This window comes from Polistes dominula, unplaced genomic scaffold (assembly GCF_049000335.1).
Source record: "Polistes dominula isolate Pdom_NZ unplaced genomic scaffold, Pdom_raw_medaka contig_15, whole genome shotgun sequence".
Taxonomy (NCBI): Eukaryota; Metazoa; Arthropoda; class Insecta; order Hymenoptera; family Vespidae; genus Polistes; species Polistes dominula.
The window spans coordinates 6,482,583-6,504,242 of record NW_028300915.1 but is presented as its reverse complement, the minus strand read 5'-3'; the positions used below and the strand labels follow the sequence as shown (position 1 = coordinate 6,504,242).

The following is a 21,660-nucleotide window of genomic DNA, read 5'->3' as shown; positions in this document are numbered from 1 at the left end:
CATTGAGTCAATCGCAAGGAAAGCGTGAATTTATTACATCGAAATCCACGTATCGCTGTTTGGTCAGCTCTCGAAAAGTCGGAATCATTCGCCGTCTCGTTTCATATCGTATTATCACATAAGCTCTCTAGTCGAAAGTTGTTTTCCGGTAAACGTCGGTCAGTGTTAGCGTCTGAACGAACTTTGAAATTGATCAGATCATAGATCAGATCGAAAGAACGCGACACTCAATGAAAAGCAATTTTGAAATATAATAAAACGAAACGAATAATTGTGGTGGAACTTTTTATTTATTTTTTACTTCGTTTTTTTTTTTTATAATTATCTTTTATAGATTTTGATGAACGCTTTTCCTTTTGAATTTTATTGTATATATTTATACATACACATATATATATATATATAAATTTCTTCCTTTTTTTTTTCATTTGTTATTCCATAGAAAGTTATTTGATCCACTTGAAAAATATTTCACTTTCTTTTTTCTTTTCCATTTATCTCATTTGAAGAAGTGTCAGCATTTTAGTTGAGAAGTAATAACACTCTTCGACAATTTCTTTTCTGTCGAACAGAATCGTTCAGTATCCTTGCTGACATGGTCTAAGTCGGTCTTGTTACGTCGTGACAGATCTCTTAAGAAATTTCTTCTTTCTCCTATCACAATGTCTACGCCCTTCGCTTGTACGTTGCAAAGAGAAGGTGTGGGAAACCTATTTGTTCGCACCATTCAAGGATTTCTGAGTGCCTGTGGTGTACGAGCTCTACGGTACTGGTTTATTGCCCGAGGGGAATCAGCAACTTAGGAACGTGTCATAAGGAAATACTTGCCATCGGATAAGACAGTCAGGAAACCGACCTAATAGTTGATTCATCTTACCGAACCGTGATGCAAGTAAAGGTTTCCGCAATTCGGATTACTATTATAATTTCTCGTTCTTAAGATCAAAGTCACGATTAGAACAAACTTTCATATATCAGAATAATTATTAATGTATATGCGAATTTAATATTTTTAGATATATTTTAATATATTGCAAATATTAAGATGAACTTTATTTGCTGGAAAGAAATATAAGTGATTATCGATTAAGAAATTAATTTTGAAATGTTTTACAAACTTTAGAACGTAAAGGAAACATTAACGGTTCATAAAATTTGATTAGAAAAATTCTTTTAAAGTGATTTTCTTTCTTTTAGAAGGAGAAAGGAAAGTACAACGAGCGATTTAACATGAAGCAGTCAGAAATGTCATGAATGATGATGGAAGATAATCAGGTGAATCTCGATTACGTCGGCGGTCTTAAGAACAAGGAATTTCGATTCCCTCTTATCCGCACGAACGTTTACGCCCTTCTCTCGTAAGCTTAGAACTCCGCCTTCGGTGGTCGACAAAAGGGGTGGAAGCTACTTCCTAGGGAAATTCAAGATATGTAGATGGAAAGAGATAGGTAGCTTGAGATTAGGGAAGAATAGAAACAGTAGATGGATAACGAATTTTCATTGGATTTCGTGAACACGAGTTTCGGTGTTGGCCGCGGTCGCGTCAAAGCGTTTTCGTGCGACATTACCGGAAATTGTGGCTGGTGTCTTTCTTGAATTCTTACTCTCTCTCTCTCTCTCTTTTTTCTCTGTCTGTTGTTTCTCTCTCTCTCTCTCTCTCTTCGTTTGTCTGTCTGTCTTTTCGAGGTATAGTTCCACCACGAAATGCATGAGTTTTGCGGTAAATTCGACGGTTTGTATATATACACATACACATACACACATTCAGATGAACGACGTAGGCACACACATGCGTTTATACACATACGCCCACACAAAATGAGGAAGTCCAGAGTGGATAGCTCGGTTGGTGGAACCTGTGTACTCTGTGCTCACTGCTGTTCGGGTACATTAATTAAATACATTCTGTCTTCTGTCGCTTACCCTTTCAATCCCTTACCCTCTCCTTCTCATCCTTTCTTTCTCTTCCCTCCTCTCTCTCTCTAACTCTATCAATTTATCTATCTATCTTTACCTTTACTATCATTCTCTCTACATACTTTATGCGTATACCACACCTTTAACTAGCTGAATGTCCCGCACCTTTGATTATCCATTGAGCTCCTATTGTGGTGATATTTTAGTTCCAGTTTCGAAAGCTGTTACAAAGTTAAATTTCTCTTCATTTACCTATATATTACTAAGCTAGCCACATTTCGTTTAGATGAAATTTATTAGAAAGCTTAACTCATTTTCGACATAGTTTCGATATTAGTTGTATATTACTATGCTGAGTGTTGATGGAGTTGGATGTTCACGCCTGGTTAGATGAATGCATAGTGCAATGAAATCGATTCTTTTGATCAGCCATTCGTTTTGTGAATCGTTCTTGACTCAGTTTCACGTGTGTTTTGCTCTCATCAAGGTATTTCAACTCGGAAGCTCGTTTACCTCAGACTAACGTTCTGGTGAAAGCTTTTTTGTCGAATCGTTGATGCTAGATGTGTTTTCATTGGCCTTGTTTAAAAACCTATTTCGGTACACCTACTAAAAGTTTTTTCTTTATTTAGAAGTGAGTAAAATATTCGATGATTAATTCTTTTTTCTTATTATACACATTTATTTATTTAATTAAATTGACTGTATCGACTTGACCGATTGTATTAAATTGACTGTATCGATTCTTAACCGAAGAAATTCAAATATGCTCGTTCTATTTTTTGTATTTTTTTCTTTTTTTCCCCTCTCAAATTTAAAAAGCACCACTCGTATTTATAGTTGTTCTTTACGTTTACTTACACTTTTCACGGTCGTCAGAGAGCGGCTTCGTTTCTACCTGAGAATGTGAGAACACATTGCCCGCGAGTCATGTACATTATTGAATAAGTGTTCTCGGACACTGGTTGCCACGAGTAAGTATGTATAACAAAGTAGGCGGTAGGAACGACACAACGAAACACGTTTATCTTTTAAATAAATCATAGATAATTTTTCTTCTTTTTCTTTTTGATTTTTTTTCTTTTCTCATCATACCACTTTTTCCATCTTTTATGAGTACATTCAGGATTAAACGATATTTCCAATGCGATAGGTATATACTATCGAGAGTATCTTACACTCACACAGCACGTTTGTGTTGCAGGCCATAACCTTTACTTTAAATCATCTATGAGCCATGTGACGACTAGAATTATCGATCGTTAAAAAAGAATATTAAAATAACTCTTAGGTCAAAAGATGAATTTATTTTTGCTAGAAGAGAAAAAGTATAGCAATGTAAACAAATACATAGATATCGGAGTTATGTTGTTAGTGGGATATACTTTTCTTCTTGCACTTTAAACTAAAGAAGATGCACTTTCACACACAAGAGTGGATGAGTGGAAAAGAGAGACAAAAAGATAGAAAGAAAGAAAGAGAGAGAGAGAGAAAGAGATGTCACGAGGACACGCACGCAAAAGGAAAGCCCTGGGGGTGGCTGATGCGCGGGCGCGGCTTTGCGGGTCAGAGTGCGCCGGGTATATAACCGGGCGGATACCGTCGTCCTTTAGTCTCGCGTTTATCGTCGTCGCGTCAATGTCGATATCGTCACTGTCATCGTCTTCGTCGCTGTTGTTACGATTCACGCGATTTTACTTAACGTACGATGTATGACGATGACAAAAATGCGCGGGTTTTTTATCAATCGAGTTTTGTGACGTTCGAAGAGTGGGAATTGAAAAAAAAAATTTAACGGAAAAAAAAGAATTTTTTTTACAATAATGTACAATAAAATCTTATATATTTTTATAAATTTTATTTTATTTAAGCGTCAAGATTGAAACATTTAATGACAATTAGATATTATTGTATTTCAATGGTTTTAATATCGAAGGAAATAATGATCATGCACGATCTATTTAATTATAATAATAATAATAATAATAATAATAATAATAATAATAATAATAATAATAATAATAATAATAATAATAATAAGTGCTTTCATTGATATCAGTTGGTCGTAATCACGTTGTAAAAGAAGATGGGTGCCCGTGGTAATTTGTGAAGCGTATTTTCTGTGTGTATTTAACTTCGAATAGTAGGTCAAAGGCTATCGTGGAAGGAAGAGCGTCTAGGATCGATCAGAGATATCGATCATCTATCTATTTCGAAGTGCAAACTACGTTACGATATCATCGCTATATCAAGGCATTCTTATTTTCTTTTCGATCCAAATACGTGATCGCTTTTTTAAAGTGAAGAGTAGAAGAAGAGTCGCTGGTGGTGCCTCGAGCATTATTCCAGGATCAAAAAGAGTCCATTCGAGAGGAGATGCTATCCTCGTCGATAAGCGGAACCGGAAAAGTTATTGCGATACTCCACTAGAAATTCGATTCGTTCGGCAATGCAAGGGTGGTGAAAGGGTGAGACAAGGAAAAGCGGAGGGGGGTGATGAGAAGGGTGGGGAACTGTAGAAGTGCAAGAGTAGCCGAGGAGAGATAAAAAGAAAAGAAAAGAAAAGAAAAGAAAAGAAAAGAAAAGAAAGGAAGAAACAAGAAAGGGGAAAGAAATAATACAACGAAGAAAACGAGGAAAAGAAAAGAAAGGTGAGAGTTGGAGAACGGCAAGGAGAATGAGAAATTCTTAGAACTGTGTTTCGAGGTAGATACGAAAAAAAGATTTACGTATATACAAAATTTGTGACCAACAAGAGTTTTTTTCATCCATAACGTTCTTGCTCATTTATCTTATAATAATTCAGAAAGTTGACACGAATGTTCAAGAAAATCTGTGGAGAATGAGATTAATATAATTGAGGAGGGAGTCGTGTTAGCTAAAGTTCTGCTTTAAATTTCTCCCTTCGAGTGGACATCAGAAAATGGGTGAATTGGGATCTACGAGTTAGTGATGGATAGAATTGAAATTAAAACGACGTCATTGTACGAGGTGAACGATTCCATTTCGGTCTATTCGAATCCTTGGAATATTCCAACCGAATCGATTCTAGCGTATTTCTGTAAGGTGCTTTAGGAAAATTCGCAGCTGATGCTATTTGGATTAAAGCGATCGAATAACAAGTATCCAATTGAAGGAGAGAACAATGAATCGATCCTAATAGTGGATCGGGTAAAGAGAAAAGGGATCAAAGAAGCATCGCATTTATTGCGGTGCTTGCCTGTCGAAAGCACGCAAGTGGGATCGATTCGGTCATTGCTTTTCGATTGGAAAGCATCCGCGAATCGACTCGTATGGGGAGATCGTAAATACAAAAAGTCAAATGATATTCTTTCGTTTTAACGAATTGCAATGATAAAACTCTGGTCAACTAGATTCCCTAAAAAACTGTTTGTTGTGGGTACTATGGGATGAAAAAGCAAGGTGGGGGTATATATGCTTTGGGAACGTATTCGTGGACATCGGTTTCGTCGTTAAATAATGGACTTTTGTAATCGTTTATTGAACTTGTTTAAAAAACAAACGTTGCCGTCAGCGGTGTATTGAATGAATAAAAGTGTTCGAGTATTTTTTACGTTACAAACAACAAAGGGCTAACGAATGAGCTCGTCGTCGTCGTTAAGAAAGCATTGTCTTCGCAATGATAAGATGTCCGATGAAAAGAGTTTGCGAGAGAATATTGACGACGAAGATCATGATAACAGCCAAGACCTTTACGTAACTTCAATTCAAATTCGTGAAAGATATTAAATAAAAAGATGTACCAAATTTTCTGTTACTGATACCGGACCAAATTGGTGATATCGGGCCTAATGAGATCCATCGTTTTAGCGAGTCACGCGAAAGAAGGAGCGTGCTGGTCAAATTCGACGATCGCGAGTTGGATCGTTTGGGCGGTCCGGTGAAGTTATGAGGCGGCGTAACAACGGCTTTACAGCTGGCGGCAATAATGTCGCTTTTTGCTGCCAGAACGCGAGAAAACCTGGAAATCGCTCTTTCACCGGTGGTAGTTGCAACGAATCGGAGAGCAACGAACCATTGGAATGGTGCATCTATGCGGCTGTTACCCTTGTCGCAATCGGTTGTTATCTGAACGCTCTTGGTGGGGATTTTGTGCATGATGATATACCAGCTGTTGTGAGGAACAAGGATGTGATTGCCCAAACACCCATCGCTAACGTTCTAAAGGACGATTTTTGGGGTACACCGATGCAGGATGTCAATAGCCACAAGAGTTATCGTCCACTTACTACTCTTACATTTCGGTGAGTAAACTTCCTACGAATTTGTTGAAATTAATTACTTTCTATATGTTTCGAAAATAAAGACATTTTAAACATCGAATGTTTAGCTTATAAATACATCTTTTCGAATAACTTTTATACTATGCTGTTAATTGTATCGTTATTTTCTGACATTATTTTGGTTCTATGGTTTACATGTTGATCACCATGGAAGTTTGATGTGTTTTGTTTTCTTCTTCTTCTCTCTTCCAAGTAGGCACAATGCTTGTTCTTCATCGCGACGCGCTTCATGTAGTCAGACTGTCGCTCCAACGCTTTAGAGATCTTCCAACGCTTCGTCTCCCCGATGGTGACTTATCTCGGGATATTTTGACCATTCGGTTATCAGTCATGCGAGTGATGTGGTCATTCCACTCAACTTTTCTGCTTAATATCCAGTCGTTGATGTTCTCGATTTGGCATGCTTTCCTAAGGCTTTCGCTTCTTACTCTGTCCCATAGTGATTTCCCAGCTATTCTGCAAACTATCTTCATTTCAGTTGTTTCCATTATTTGGCGTGTTTCAGATGTTTCAGGTCTTGTTTCTGCCGCATATGTTAGTATAGGCCTTATAGCGGTTTTGTATATACGCGCTTTTGCATCTATTCTTAGGTGCTTGTTTCGGAATATGGTGTTGTTTAATGGTGAGGCTGTTCTTGCTGCCTTGATGGCTTGTCCTCTTACTTCTGATTCTATGTCTCCGAAGCTCGAAATTTTTATGCCTAAGTAGTTGAATTCCATCACTTGTTGTATTATTTTGTCATCGACAACCAATTTACATCTAAGGGGTGTTTTAGATGTAGTCATGCACTTAGTCTTGGATGTTGATATAGACATCCCGAGTGTCTTGGCAATTATGTTGAACGTATACAGGAGCCTTTGCAGGTCATCCTCATTTTCCGCTATCAGGTCTGCATCATCGGCGTAACACGAGATTTTTATCTCACGGTTCCCCATTCGATATCCTCTTTGTTCGCGCACCTTCTTTATGATATCATCCATTATAATGTTAAAAAGTAGGGGGCTCAGTGAGTCACCCTGTCGAATACCTCTTTCCACCATTATGGGTTCTGTGAGTTTGTTGTTTATCTTTGCCTGTATTCGATTATTCCGATAGATGTCTTCTATAGTTTTAATGATGTTACTCGGTATTTGTCTGTCATACAGAAGGTGCACTATATCCTCCAACCGTATCCGGTCGAACGCCTTTTCTAGATCTATAAAACAGAAAAATGCTGGTTTATTGTATTCTATGGACTTTTCTGTTATTTGTCTGATCACAAACGCTGCATCTGTGCATGATGGTTCAGTTCGGAGACTTTGTTGCTCATCAGCTAATGTGATTCGCTCGTTTATCAGGTTCGTTATAATTTTGGTCACTAATTTCAGGGTGGAGGACAGTAGATTTATTCCCCTATAATTCGCGGGTACCTTCTTGTCTCCTTTCTTAAAGAGAAGAATTGTTGTGCTTGTCCGCCACTCGTCGGGAATTTTTTGTTGTTCAAAAATTTTTTGTGTTAAGACCGTTAACTCCTGAAGCAATCTTTCGTCGCCATACTTGAACAGTTCATTAGTGATATCATCCTGACCCGGACTTTTCCTATTTTGAGTTTATTTAGTGTTTTTTTTATGTCCGACTCATTTATTGATATCTGGTCGTCTATTACCACACTCGGTGCTGGTTGTTGCATGGGTGCACCTTTATATAGGTCTTTAAGGTAAAACTAGTCCACGTTTCCTTTTTGTATTTGTTTGTGTTTTGTTTTATACTTTACAATTCTAAGATTGGATATAAAACTATATGATGATACTGGTCACGAGTAATCCACGTGATTCCGTTGAAATAATAAACGTCGGCCAACGTATTAAAAGAGTACTATTGATTTTAATCTAAATAAGATATTTTTCCTTCATTCGTATTTCATGTTCATAAAATAAACATCATACTTATTATCTTTTAATTGTTTTTATGACTCTTATCGATATTTTACACAATCTACACAAAAAGATCACATTTCGATGGTATATTGTATAGGACTTGAACGAATGATATCGATATATCGGTTGTTAAGCAATAAATTTCTGATGTTTCTTCGTGTCGCGACACAAAGGCAAGTGTTGCAACCTCCCTCTTTCTTTCTTATTGAAAAATCGAGGACCCTTATGGATTCGGTTAGTGAACCGAGAGTTATTTGAGATCAGACGTGTTTTCGATAGCGAAAAAGACAGTTGTGTGAATTGTTATGCTAAGAAAGAAAAATCTTTAACGAAGGATTAGGTGAATCGGTAGAACATGTTTCAACGATTCAAATCGTATGCATATAACCTCTATACTGTCCCTTCTATTTCTCTCTCTTTCCTTCTCTCATTCTATCCGCCAACTCATACCACTTCCGATTTGATGCATGGATACCAGTTTGCCACTCTACGTGCAATACTGCATATTGGCTGGTATTGGACGATCCATCACGCCACAAGACACCGGCACATCGCTCATCCGCCTTAACGCTCCAGATGCTCTTGCCAACTTCGTGGTGTAGCGCAAGAAGGAGAAGGGGTCTTGCTAGAGCAGCACCACTCACCTACTTGCTCGTACATACGTACATGTATACATAGCTACATACGTTACCTAGTCATAAAGGGGAAAGGGATATAACTACCTAAGAAGTGTAAGAGGGTCCTCCGTTTTGCACACTACCAGAACTGTAACGTATCTATAATAGTTCACGTCGAAGTACGCAAAAAGAAGGAAAAAGAATCTTCTCTGGGTATGGCGAGTCACGTTTATCTCCGTACCTACTACGAGATATTAACGATTCGGATGGCGCCACGTTGAAGTAGTTTACGTAAGCACCTCGTAACCTTCGTCACGTCTTAATCCTTACGTCGACGCGTCGTGTTCGCTCAAAGCAAACGATGTGCCTAACTATCCTCTTGAAACGAGGATCAAATCACGATCTTTGTTATTCTTTTTTAACCATTGTTAAAAGCATTTTCTCTTTTTCTCTCTTTCTTTTTTACTTTTTATTCGATTCAGTTGTGTTATTTTATTAAAACAATAGCTTGTTCTAGACGTACTCGTGCTTCTTACAAATTATAACTTATATATTATTTTTATATTATACATATCATTTATTATTATTATTATTTTTTTTTACTTTAAATGCTACAAGTTTTGCCTATTATGAATGAATAAATCAATATCGTTTTTTTTCCGAATTCTTATCGGCGTTATTATTTCATTGTATTTGTTAGATAGATAGTTGTCTAAAAATTGTCAAGTTTTATTCAGTGGATGCAGTTCGATGTTTCTTTAATTAGGTTAAGGTAATCTTTTTCATTTACGAAAAGAAATATATTACTAATTGTGGAACTAGGTATATTTTGTGTTTTCGTCGTGATTGTATCGACTTGTTTTCCGATCACACTTAACGCCCTTTTTTCCCAATAGTAATCGTAAAAATTTTTTCGGTTGGTGGTCATTAGCCTTTGAGAAAAATTTTCAGCCTTTTTTCTATTTCTCAACCGTTCACATTTCATTCTCCATCTCTGTTGCTGGTGATTATCTCTTCTTTCTCTCTCTTTCTACATACCTACTTCTTTATTGCTATGAAACTCGGACAGTGCTCACGTTAGTTCGCTTTGAAGGCTCAAGTGCCCGAATGAAACTGCGTGGTCGACCCCAAAAGTACAGGGTTGCATTCGTGCCAGTTGACCCAGTGCTTTCCGTATCATTCTAAACTTTCTGTTGGATTTCCGGCTACTTTACCAAACTACGTATAATACTTTATTTTTATGCGTCCAGCAAATGGGTATGACAACGTAACTCTGATCTCTACCTCTAAAAAAAATTTTTGTAAACGTTTCGTTTCTTCTTTTCTATTATAATCTTTCAATGTCACGTTTACTTATTGCTCAAGCTTTTAATTCGTACGATTAGTTTCAAGATTTCCATTATCGTTACCTGTTGTTTTAGCTAAATCGAGGATTAAAGGACTAAAAGATAGAGCGTGGAATAAAAGCAGTTTCAATGCCAGCTAATTAGTAATTAGATAGCATTATTGGAAAAGTAGAAAATTACCAAAAGTCTTTTATTTTTATAAGTTCTCTCTCGCCTATACTAAAAAGGAGACCTATTCGCCATGGTAATTATACGCTATTAAGTCAACTCAGATCACTGCTCTAAGAGAATTAATTTTTATAATAATAAAAGTATGTGTGGATTTTATTTTTCAGAAGAAAATTCGATTTATCGTTACAAATTTTGCTCTACATTGGTGTTATTATTTTTAACTTTGTACCTTTACGAATTAAAATTACTTTTGATATTCGATACTTTTAATTTATTTACTTGAGTAATATTCGTAGCGTTTTTTTATTTTCTTTTTTTTTTAATCATAATTGAGATTGCGTTAAATATCGATGGGAGTATTCGGAAACATTAAATATTTATTGAAAACTACTAGTATGCTCGTGTCTTTGTTCGTTTGTTTACCAAATATGAAATAAACGAGTTGAAAGAAATTTGAAAAAAATATTATTTAATGTTTAAAATATCATCATTATTTATTTAGGAATTATTATAATATTTATTCTGCCTCTTAAGAATAATTACAAAATTTTTGCGTCGTGAAAAGTTTTATGCGAGTTATTGTACTTGTATACGTTTTGTTTATTTCGTTCATTCTTTCCCATGTTTTTCCTTTGAAATAAAACAAATGTACAGTTGGGAGATTTCCTTAGCAAAAGGACAATTGTAGAAAATGGAAAATAACTCTAGATATAAATATATTTACGTAAATATATTTACTTACTACATAATAGTATATAAAGTGATATAACAGGCGAAATATTATTTCCAAGTGTTAATATTTTCATTACAATAAAAACCGTAATGTATCAATGTATCAACGTAACAGAAAATTTTAATTAGTCATAATCGGAAAAGATGAATATATTTTACAAAATAATAGTAACAGTTGAAACTAACAAAACCATAATTAACACATAAATGATAAAAACAATAAATGATAAAATACTACGCGACGTTTGTAAATTATTTGAATATTAAAATTCATAGCTCGCGAATAAAGGAAAAAATAAATTTGATCGATGAGTTCTCGTTCATTTTTATTGTCATTGAACATTTAAACGATTACTACCTATATATTTTCGAACAATCGAATAAAATATTTATAAACAGAGACACGTAGATAATTTTTATTGTTCAGTCAATTACTAGATATTTTTCCAGTAATATTTATTCGTGTGTACGGGCTCATATATGCATGAAAGGAAATATAAAAGAAAAACGAATTGGAAAATAGAGGTAGTAGTAGACATCTTTGTAGTTTCATGATAATGTTCGTTATAATCGCGCTTGAAGGTTAGTTCTTTTTCACTCTCACGGATGATCAATTTTCGTTTCAACGATCCATCATCGAAGATGCTAGTTATGTTACGTATCGTTAACGAACTAGCTGTATTCTTTTCTACGACGATAACATTCCCTGTTACTTTATCATTTCCACCGCTCTGTCTCTTTTGTTCTTGTTTAAAAAAAAAAAAGTAAAAAAAAAGAAAAAAGAATAAAAAAGAAGAAAAAAAGAGAAGGAAAGAAAGAAACTTTACAAAGGAGAACGTTTCGACTTTAGCGAGTATAACGTGTACTGTTGAGACGCGGAGTAGTTGGAAACTCTTGGTATCCTTTTTCTTTTTTTCTTCTTCTTTCCCCGTCTAGAATGCACACATCGCGACCAAGAAATCTCAGCTTCGCTTCAGGACGTTAACAATGGGGGAAGCGGTTGCTTCGACACCTCTTTCTTCCCTCTCTCTCTCTCTCTCTCTCTATCTCTATCTCTCTTTCCCTTTTTACACAGACATATATTCTTTTCTTCGTTGTACCTTCCGCTTGAGTCACTTTCAACGAGCAGAGATCGCGGTTGTAGGGAACGATGTAGCAGGCAGGTACGTTCGTGATCATTGTACCGACGAGAAACTCGAATCTGCTAGCCGAAGAAAATGGTTGGTAGTCGTTGAGGTAGCTGTTCGTCGAGCTGTTCGTTGAGTTGTACTACTTGCTGACGTTGGTAGTGATCGTAGTTGGTGTTAGCTGTTGGTAGAGAGGAGGGGTCGGGAGAAAGCTAAATTCAGGAAAACGCGGAGGCAAAGACGTCCCTCGACTTCTCGTCGTCGGCTACAGCAGCTTTATCTCGTTATCGCCGGTAGAGGCCGAGGCAAACAGAAACGTAACGAGTCGGAGCTTTGCTATGGTGGTTTTCTCTTCTACTGTGTATACGACTACGAGAGAAAGAAGAGTGTTAGTGGTGAATAGGGATAGAAAGCAACGAGAGAAAGAGAAGAGAAACAGGGGGTAGGAGGGGCGAGAAAAAAGAAAAGGATAGATAGAAAGGTAGAAAGGGATGTAGTCGATGCGATCTCTGAGAAAGCTGAAAGGGTCGTTGTGCGCCATCAAAGTCCTGCAGCTTTCCAATACTCCTCTAGCAGAGTTCATCGAAAGTTGGTTCGAAAAGAAGGCAGAGAAGAGAGCGATTACCTGAATTGGACTTTCAGACGAATACGAAATGCGCTTTCCCGGATAAAACAGTAGACGAAAGATGTTCCTACGGAGAGATGCGATGGTATTAATCCTGATAGTCGCTTAAATAGGTTCGTGTTAATGCTCGAAAGTCTGAAAAAGAGTTAACAAAGTTACAAAGAGAGAAAGAGAGGGTAACTTTTTTCTCTTAGCTTGTTTGTAAAGGAAGATTAGGAGACCTTTAATAGATTTAAGGGAGCGTACACCTTTGCAAGAAAGTATTTTGAAAGAACGACGATGGTGATCGGCCAAGTTGAATCGATGTAATGCTAGATAACGAATAGGAAGTTATCAGGATTAGGTTTTCTCGCGTGTAAGTTTAGTTTCGTGTGAAGTAGTATTTCGCTGGTCGAGCATTTTGCAAAAGGGAATACTCAGGAAGCCGTTTATGGTAGTTATCCGTTGGAATATCGTGCTTAGAGATCGAGTGATCTTTCTGGTAGACGTTTTACGCGATCGTGTCGGTTAAATCGCGATCAACGAGCCAAGTTCAGTTGGAACGAATACGACGATGATTTATGAGAAAAGTGCGAGGGCGTTAAAGATTTTACGCTTCGTTTTAAGCGCGTTCCGGACAATCATCGTTAAGTTTGTTCGAGGTGACGACAATCAAGAGTTTCTGGTTAAGAGATCAGAATTTGAAGTTTTTTGTGTTTTTTTATCTTGTAAAAAAGAACGGGATAAAATTTTCCATCTCTTTTCTTTTGTCTTACTAGAAAATCGATTACATTATCCAAAAATATACACTTTAATATTATTATTATATAATAATATAATAGGAAAATCGAAGATTGAATGTATCTATGAATATTTAATTTTATACATACATCTTTTTATTTGCAAATGTCTACCCTTATATCATTTTTATTTGATTTTCTGTATAAAAATTTCGATCATCGTTTAAAAGATTAAAAATTGCCTCGTGGTTAACAATTTATCGAAGATCCTATCTCATCGTCCACGATTCTACTCCGATTCGTTCTTTTATCTCGTGTCAGTTGTATTTCTCACGATAGCTATGTCTACCTCGTTGTGGTGTCTTCAAAGTAAAGAAATGGAAGAATAAAGAATTTTTCGATATCGTCGGTGTTACGGGAATACTTCTACGTTGGTGTGTTCCTTCGACTTGATCGTGACGAGAAATCGTAATCGTGCATTTGTCTTTTTCGTTCGACGTACCCGCACGTTTATCGGATCTATGAACTTTGCTTCGAGGTATGTAATAACCGATGATGAGAGAGAAGAGAAAGTAAATTTGAGGAAAGGAAAATTGTAGAAAATGAGAGAAAATAACGTCACTGGAATGCTTCCTGGATATAATATCTCTCTAATATCGAGAATAGTTAAGAAATAATTATCTCATTTGATTTGATTGTATATTTTTATTTAGTTATAATATATTTATTATCAATATTTAAATATCTTTCACACTTGTTTGCATTAACATATATTATTTATAACGCTGGATGAACGTATTTAATCGGATTAGTGAACACAGTTTAATCTGTTCTTTTGAAATATATATGTGTAGATGTATGTAGTGTATTTACATAATTACATATATATATAAATGTCATGTAAATATATTGAAGTTGAAATCGGATTTCTGATAATTAAGAAAGTGTTTTGTATTTTATTTTCATTTGGATTAATTCGTACGCTAAATGGCGTTGGTTTTTATTTAGTAGTTTATCTTTGCAAAGTCTTTTCGTGAGTTAGTTATCTTAGGGAAATCTTACGAGATAGACGTGATGTCTTCACTACAAGGAGAAAATATAGAAGATAATGAAATTATTTTCTAATTTTAATACACTTTACTCTATTAAATATTCTTTTATTATGTCATCTTTAGAAAGTTTGTTACTTTATTATCGTTAATATATTATATTACAAAATAGAGGAAACCCCAAAATTACGATCTTGGGTGTAATTTTTGTTGGGTTAGCGTTGGGGAGAAAGTTTGTCGGCACATAAACATATTTGGGGATTCGTTATTTCTGGGTTCTGCACACTTTTATTACAAAAAGTATAAAATTACAAAATTTTCTCTTATATTTTATGCTAATAACAGAAGACAAATTGGTATAATTAACCTTTTCATTTACAAATTCACGATATAAAAGAGATACATATATATTTTATATACATTATGTATGTATAATACATTGAATTGTTGGAGTAGTGGATATGTGAAATTGCAAGTGTATTATTCCTAAATATTTGTTTCAAATATTTGCTAGTATATCTATATTCATGGAACTCTATAAAATCTATATACATATATATAACTATAGATGAAAATAATGTGCACACGAACACGCATGTTTTACAGTCCTAAATCCTTTGAATTTGTTGTAGAAACTTGCGATTTTAGTAGATTTGATATCTTGCATGCTTATAACACATCCATAGCGATGCTTTTATGGCGTTAACAAGACACTATGAGAGTTTCATTTGAAAACGTGACTGAGTTCGAATTCCAATGCGTTTCGACGCATGTTCCATGCGCATTAAGCGAACGAACAGATTCATCGATTCTCGCGTGTCTATAGTGATCCCACCTACGATCGAACGGAGAATAGAGAGTTTAGGGAAGGCATTTAAACGATAATCACACGATTGGCACAGATTCGTTCAAGTAAGCTACACATTAGAATTTTAATCAATGGATTCATATAATATAATTTATTATATTGACTTACACTTTATATTTATATACTTTAATATATTATATACGCATATAATTTAATCAATATAGTATTGGGGGATTTGAAAATTTATAATATTCCATTTATGGAGTTGCATACTTTCGATTATCATTAATCGATATCGGTAAGGAGGAAATTATCGAACGGACAGATATTATTTATAGCAAGTTCGGAGTTTACAGCGGGTTAAATTCATTAAAAGCGTGGTAACCGTATACCGGTAGGAAAATTCATTGGCGTTTGAAACAAGCGGATATCGAAGAGCGATAATTTCGTCATCAGTTCGGTGTTGGCACAGCGAACGTATCGCTGTTCGATTTTCCACAAACTACGAAAGCCAGAGTGCGAGAGAAAGCGAGAGAAAAATAGAGAAAGAGAGAGAAAGAGGTAGAGAGAGAAATATTGATCGTTTCCGCGCTTATCGTTAGAGTTTTCATGTCGTGTTGCGATTCATCCGCGAATAGGAAACGTATGACGGATAAAACGCATGTTTCGTGACTCTTCTTCCTTCTCGTTTATAAAAAAGATGTCGTGAGCAAGCATAGTAAATTCAGTCGTTCGTTCGTTTGATCGAACGAACTGTGCGCGTGCGTTTACACATATGAATGCATAACATAATATCATACATCTTTACATATACGTATACAGATTAGAAAATACTTTTCCATACGAGAGAATTTGCAATCTGGTGTCGGGAGAAGCACTACGAAACAATATTTTCTATTCGGTTCACGAACGTTTTATTATTAGTCACGCGTCGTGAGTATTTCATTTTAATTCGTCTTTCGAATTGTTAGTGTCGTCGCTTTGGAATTTTGTTAAAATATAATCTACAAAATTCATCTACTAATAGTTTAGGCGAATGATTTTTTTTTTCTTTTTTTACTAGAACATGTCAACCTATGGATATGATTCTTTTTTATTTCCAATAATGAAATCGATTCGTAGTCAAGAACGGGCTCGATATTTTTTTTATACTGATTAACAAAGTGGAAATTAGAGGTGCATTGATTTGCTAAAATCGAGAATAATAATGGAAAAGATCGAATTTTTGATCGATTCCAAATGATTATAGAATTTTTGGGTTATCTATTTTTGGATATGGATTATCCGAACTAATTGGGTATGGATTGCTTGAAATAATTGAGAGAAACGATATTTGAATGATCCGATATATTTTGTTGATCTTTCTCCACTTAACAGGAATAAATCTAACGAACGTTTCAAATTTAATTTTAGATATTTTTTTTACAGTACGCGCGCGATAAGCTTAGTTATATTGCTCAAAAATAAATGATAATTCAATTCGATTATGTTAGAAATTTGAAAGAAACTCATTAGAGACTCTCATTACATCTAACAAATGAGTCGTGCAAATCTCATATCGTGGTTAAGCAAAATTGGACGATTTAATGGCACAACTGGAGGATAAATTCTGGAAATTGCAAGGACCCATGCATGTACGTACACGTTTGCTGACGAAGTTAAGGGAAGACCACGTTACTGCGAGCTTTCCGGCAGATTGTTAATTACTTAATTACGTTGTCGTAATTAGTTCACGGCTACGAGGTTGAGCGTACATGAAGGCTCTTGATTGACGTATCGTCGCGACAGTAAGGCACTCCTTTACAACGGCCAGGTTATATACTTACTTACTGTTATCTTGGTATAAAGCAACGCATGTATATCTACTTGTATATATGTAGTTAACTATGTCAACTTCGTCGCATGAATTTGATTAGTCTTTGTATGAATATTTTAGAAAATCTACTGTATATGTATCATTGTTTATTAGTTTTTCAAATCGAACTGTTCGAATTTGATAAGGTTCTATAGCAATAACGTATCAATGGATTTATTCAATGAATTTTGCACAAAGTGTATTCTATACTTTTTGATATATTATTAAGCCCTCGCGCGGATACAAATGTGTATTAGATCGCATAGTAAATACTCACAGTATTTTATGAAAAATAACGATCTATTCTGGGATTAAATTTATCCGATGCTTGACATTATTTATTTATTTTATTTTATTTTCGTGCACAGTTACAAATTCTTTTATTTTTGAGTTCTCCTTCTCTCTTACTTTCTTCTGTTATTATATTCCGTTATTTTATAGAATAATGTAAGTTAATTTTTGAGATCGATAATAATATCTTTTCAACAATTTAGATCTAAACACGTTAAATTAATTGTTATAAAATATATTTTATTGTGAAAAAAATCTATTAATCGCAAATTATATTATAGAAATATCATATTTAGTTTCTGTATTAATCGATTTTAATAATTAGTAAATTTTTAATATCATATGTTAATTGTAAACTTAGAGATAGGTTTTTTGTTACATTATATTAATGAATTCATGATTATTAGGTTTATGGACGATCAAAGTTATCGCGTATCTTCGAAATGCATACGCGAATGTATATTGAATAACGTTCTTTAGCTTTGACTCGCTTTTACAGAAGTATCAAATGTTCGTTCGGTGAGAGTACGTACAGGTTCGTTGCACAGTTTCGCTTTTGTTCATTTCCCCGTGTAACGAGAAATCGACGTTATTCGTAAATACGTCTGACGTTTTTTTTTCAAACTAACATCCGACTGTCAAACGACTACCATGCATACACGGGATACCTTTCGTACAAATAAAATGATTCCGTTTGAAATAGTGCCTAAAGGTATTTCCTATCGACCTACGTTGAAGTTACATTGACGTTTTTCTTTTTCTTTTTTTTTTTACTCGCGGTTAGAATGATCAGAGAAAAATTTATTAGAATCAAGCTCAACGGTATTTTAGGGTGTTAACAAATATTCCTTGGATATGTTTAAAATGGTTTTTCTGTGTCTTTACTTTCCTACAACATCGTTGTTCATTTTCAAACGGTCACATTTCGTTGGTTTTCATTTTAAAATCAAATTCGTGAAACGACGTTTATAATATTTTAATAATAGTTTTGAAAGGCTAGAATTGAATAAATGTTATTATATTATAATAACTTTTGTATCGCACGCTCATTCATACTTTTAAATTATGAAACTAAAAAATCTGGATTTCTTTTCAATTTAATGTATAATGCGAATGCAATTCCGAAAAGTGCACTTATCGCGTTTTGTTTTTTCTTCTCTTCTCTTCGATACAGAAACTTGTTTTTTGTATCTTGCATTTTCATCATGTAAAAAGCCGTTTCGTTATCGTCTTAGGCGTACTTGTTTTTTTCTCCACCTTTCACTCTCTTTCCGTTATTTTCCTAGCAACTCCAGACGTTGGTCGTTTTCTCCTAGCTTCCGTACTTGCGTCTTCAACTTAACTTTTCCGTTAACTTTTCCGAGCGCAAGTACGCGCTAAACTTCGACCACATAGTAACAAATCCCTCTATAACATATTCCCTTGGGCTCCAACCTTTAGAATCGCCATTTTCTACTCGCTTACTTTGGCTTACTTTTATTGTGTTTCATAATTCTATTCTAAAGATATTGAGGAATTTGAAGTATTTAGGAATATTGTTATAAATATTGTTAAGAAAACAGTTAGTGTTTTTCTTCAATGTTTTTTATGATCATGAACAGAAAACGATTTTTTCATATTATATAATTTTTCAATTTTTATACACGTACATTATTCATGAGACATTAAAATATAAAAGCCAAGATGAAAATTAATATTAATAATAATAATAATTATAATTTTATTATATTCTAGAACGTTAAGGAATCATACTTGCCTAAGGTTTTATAATTTATTTAATTTCAACCCATCCGGAAATTTATTTCAGGTGAAACACGTCTAGTGAATTTTTTGTTAAAAAAAGTTTTCGATGCACGTCTAAAAGCATTCTCTTCATGGGAGATAACAAGTGCATACTAAATTCTAATATCTCAAACGATAGGATTATTTTTTCTCGTGTTCAACTTTTACATTATATTTGGTGAAAAAAAACTATCTCATTTTTTCGTAATATTTAAATTAAAAAAAGAAGCTACATATAATAATTATTACACGAATAGAAAAAAACTGTTGTTAAAACGGAATATAAGGACGGAAAGGAATTAACTGACATTATTTCAAAATATTTGTTCTGAAAATGTTTTCTTAATATTGTATTTGGTTTTCGTTTCGTGGCTAATTAAGTTTTCATTTTGTTCTTTTTTTTTGTTTCTAAAAAGCTCTAAAAAGCTTATCAAAGCATAGGAAAAGAAAGATATACGTAAGCGAACTTAACATTTCCTGTGATACTTATACATGTAAAGCAAAGGAATAGGCGAAAGGAAAAAAGTAAAGCTATAATCTTTATCCTTCTTTCAAGACCATCTTCCATGACAATGAATCGCCACGACATTTTAATTTTTTCATTCTTACATCCTCTCTTTCTCTCTCTCTTTCTCTTTATTTTTATTTCTTGAACTTTCATTATATTTGTTTTCTACTTTTATTTTTTTTTTCGTTTTAAGTTCCATTAAAAAATAGAAACATTTCCTAGAAAAAAAGGGACACGACAGAAGAACTTCGAGACAATATAATGATTTTATTTATACGTAGCAATAAAGCGTTTCGGTATAAGCAGGGCACCGTAACATTAATCTTGGGCAATCGTAAACCAAGTAATATAAAATATATGGCCTCTTGTCGCTGTAATCCGTACTACGCTTCCATTGCTTCCATCGCACCGTAGATATTGAGTCGTTGCGAACCGAGCTTCATTAAGTATTACAATACAACGAACTCCAGCTTTTCCTGTGCCATTACACTTCATTTTCCAAGAGGACGAAGGCTGAAGGGCTCCGAGGCTACTTCTTGGATCCCAGTATTGTATTTTGCTTTCTTTTTTTATTTTTCTCTTTCTCTTTTTCTTCTTATATTTATTTTTTTTTTTTTTACATTTACTCATTCTATTTTATGCTTTATTTCTTCTCTAATTGTAAGTAGTCAGCAGGTCGTTGTTAAAGAACTCACTGGGTAAAAAAATAAGAAGAATGATTTTAGTCTCGACGATGAATTCTATCGTTTGCAGGATTTAGTAGAACAGAAAATACATATCCTTTCTTCTCATTCTGTTGTAAATTCTCGTTTTAATTATTCCGTAATTATCGATTTTCTCGTAAAAATATTTTCAAGGAAGCGCGAAACTTACATTAATCACCATTTCTACGCGAGATTTGTTACAATCGTGATATTCGTGCTATCAATAATTTATTAAAAAAAAAAAAAATCAATTAGTGTTACTTATTTTTTAAAAATCTGATTAAACGCATTCATGATGTTAATCACATTTTAATTTTATTTTTATGGTTTTTATGATTATTTTCTTCTTTCAATGAACACTTGTTAACGCTTTTTACATGTAGAATTAAACGTTGTAGATCGTTAATGAAACAACTATTTCGATTCAGTTAATCGGACTATTTATTTGAGTTAGTCCAAACTCCTGGACTCTCCACGTGGCTTTCCTAATGGGAAGGGAAGGTCTTTCGATAGAACGGTTCATTGTCAGTTAATGCCCACCGCCAATCACTTCACTACTATCCCATTCACTCAGACTTGCACGGATTGTCTTCCTGTTACCGCAGACAAATTGTTTGTACTCATTCGCTTTATTTGTTAACGCAACAGCTTAGTAGATATCTGCATACATTTTACGCGAAGATAAACGAATTATTATTATTTTTATTACGAGTACTATATTTGATTTGTTTTTTATTTTTTCATATAAGATATTTAACTCCTAAAATAGATTTAATCGCTTTTTTGCTCCTTTTTATTCGTCAGTTATATATTCAAGGTCTAAAATCTAGCGGTAAAGATGATGTCAGGTGTTGTCTCTTCCACGAACGGTCAGTTAGAAGAGCAATTTACGTTTCACAACATAGTACATAATCTGTTTAAAGTCCTGGAACAATGTGTGGAGAAAGGAGTCCCGGTGTTATCTGTGAAGATTAGCAAAGCTCAACGTTTTCACGAAGATGTCAAAATATGAGTTAACAGAATAAATGTGAAATAGTTATGATAGCAAATGCTTCCACTTTAAAAATTTATTCATTTAATTCTTTGCCATTGTTACAATATTTTGTTCAAATATTTGTAATCATAGTAACATCTGATAACCTGAAAAGAAAAGGTGACTGCTTATACGAGAAGAAAGAAAGAATTTACT

The 21,660-nt window shown here is 34.4% G+C and overlaps 1 protein-coding gene across 2 annotated transcripts in view; it reads left to right on the top strand.

The window, feature by feature from the left end:
• Positions 1–3,523: 3,523 nt before the first annotated feature.
• LOC107071710 (protein O-mannosyl-transferase TMTC1) overlaps positions 3,524–21,660 on the top strand; it is a 174,325-nt gene continuing 156,188 nt past the window's right edge. Inside the window, exon 1 of one of the 2 annotated variants that reach the window (XR_016175987.1) lies at positions 3,524–6,182. Coding sequence is in view for 1 of the 2 variants with exons in the window: in XM_015330933.2 (XP_015186419.1) it covers positions 5,827–6,182 (356 nt within the window). In the remaining variant the exon portion in view is untranslated. The remainder of the gene's footprint in view (positions 6,183–21,660) is intronic. The other variant, XM_015330933.2, reaches the window with a different exon arrangement.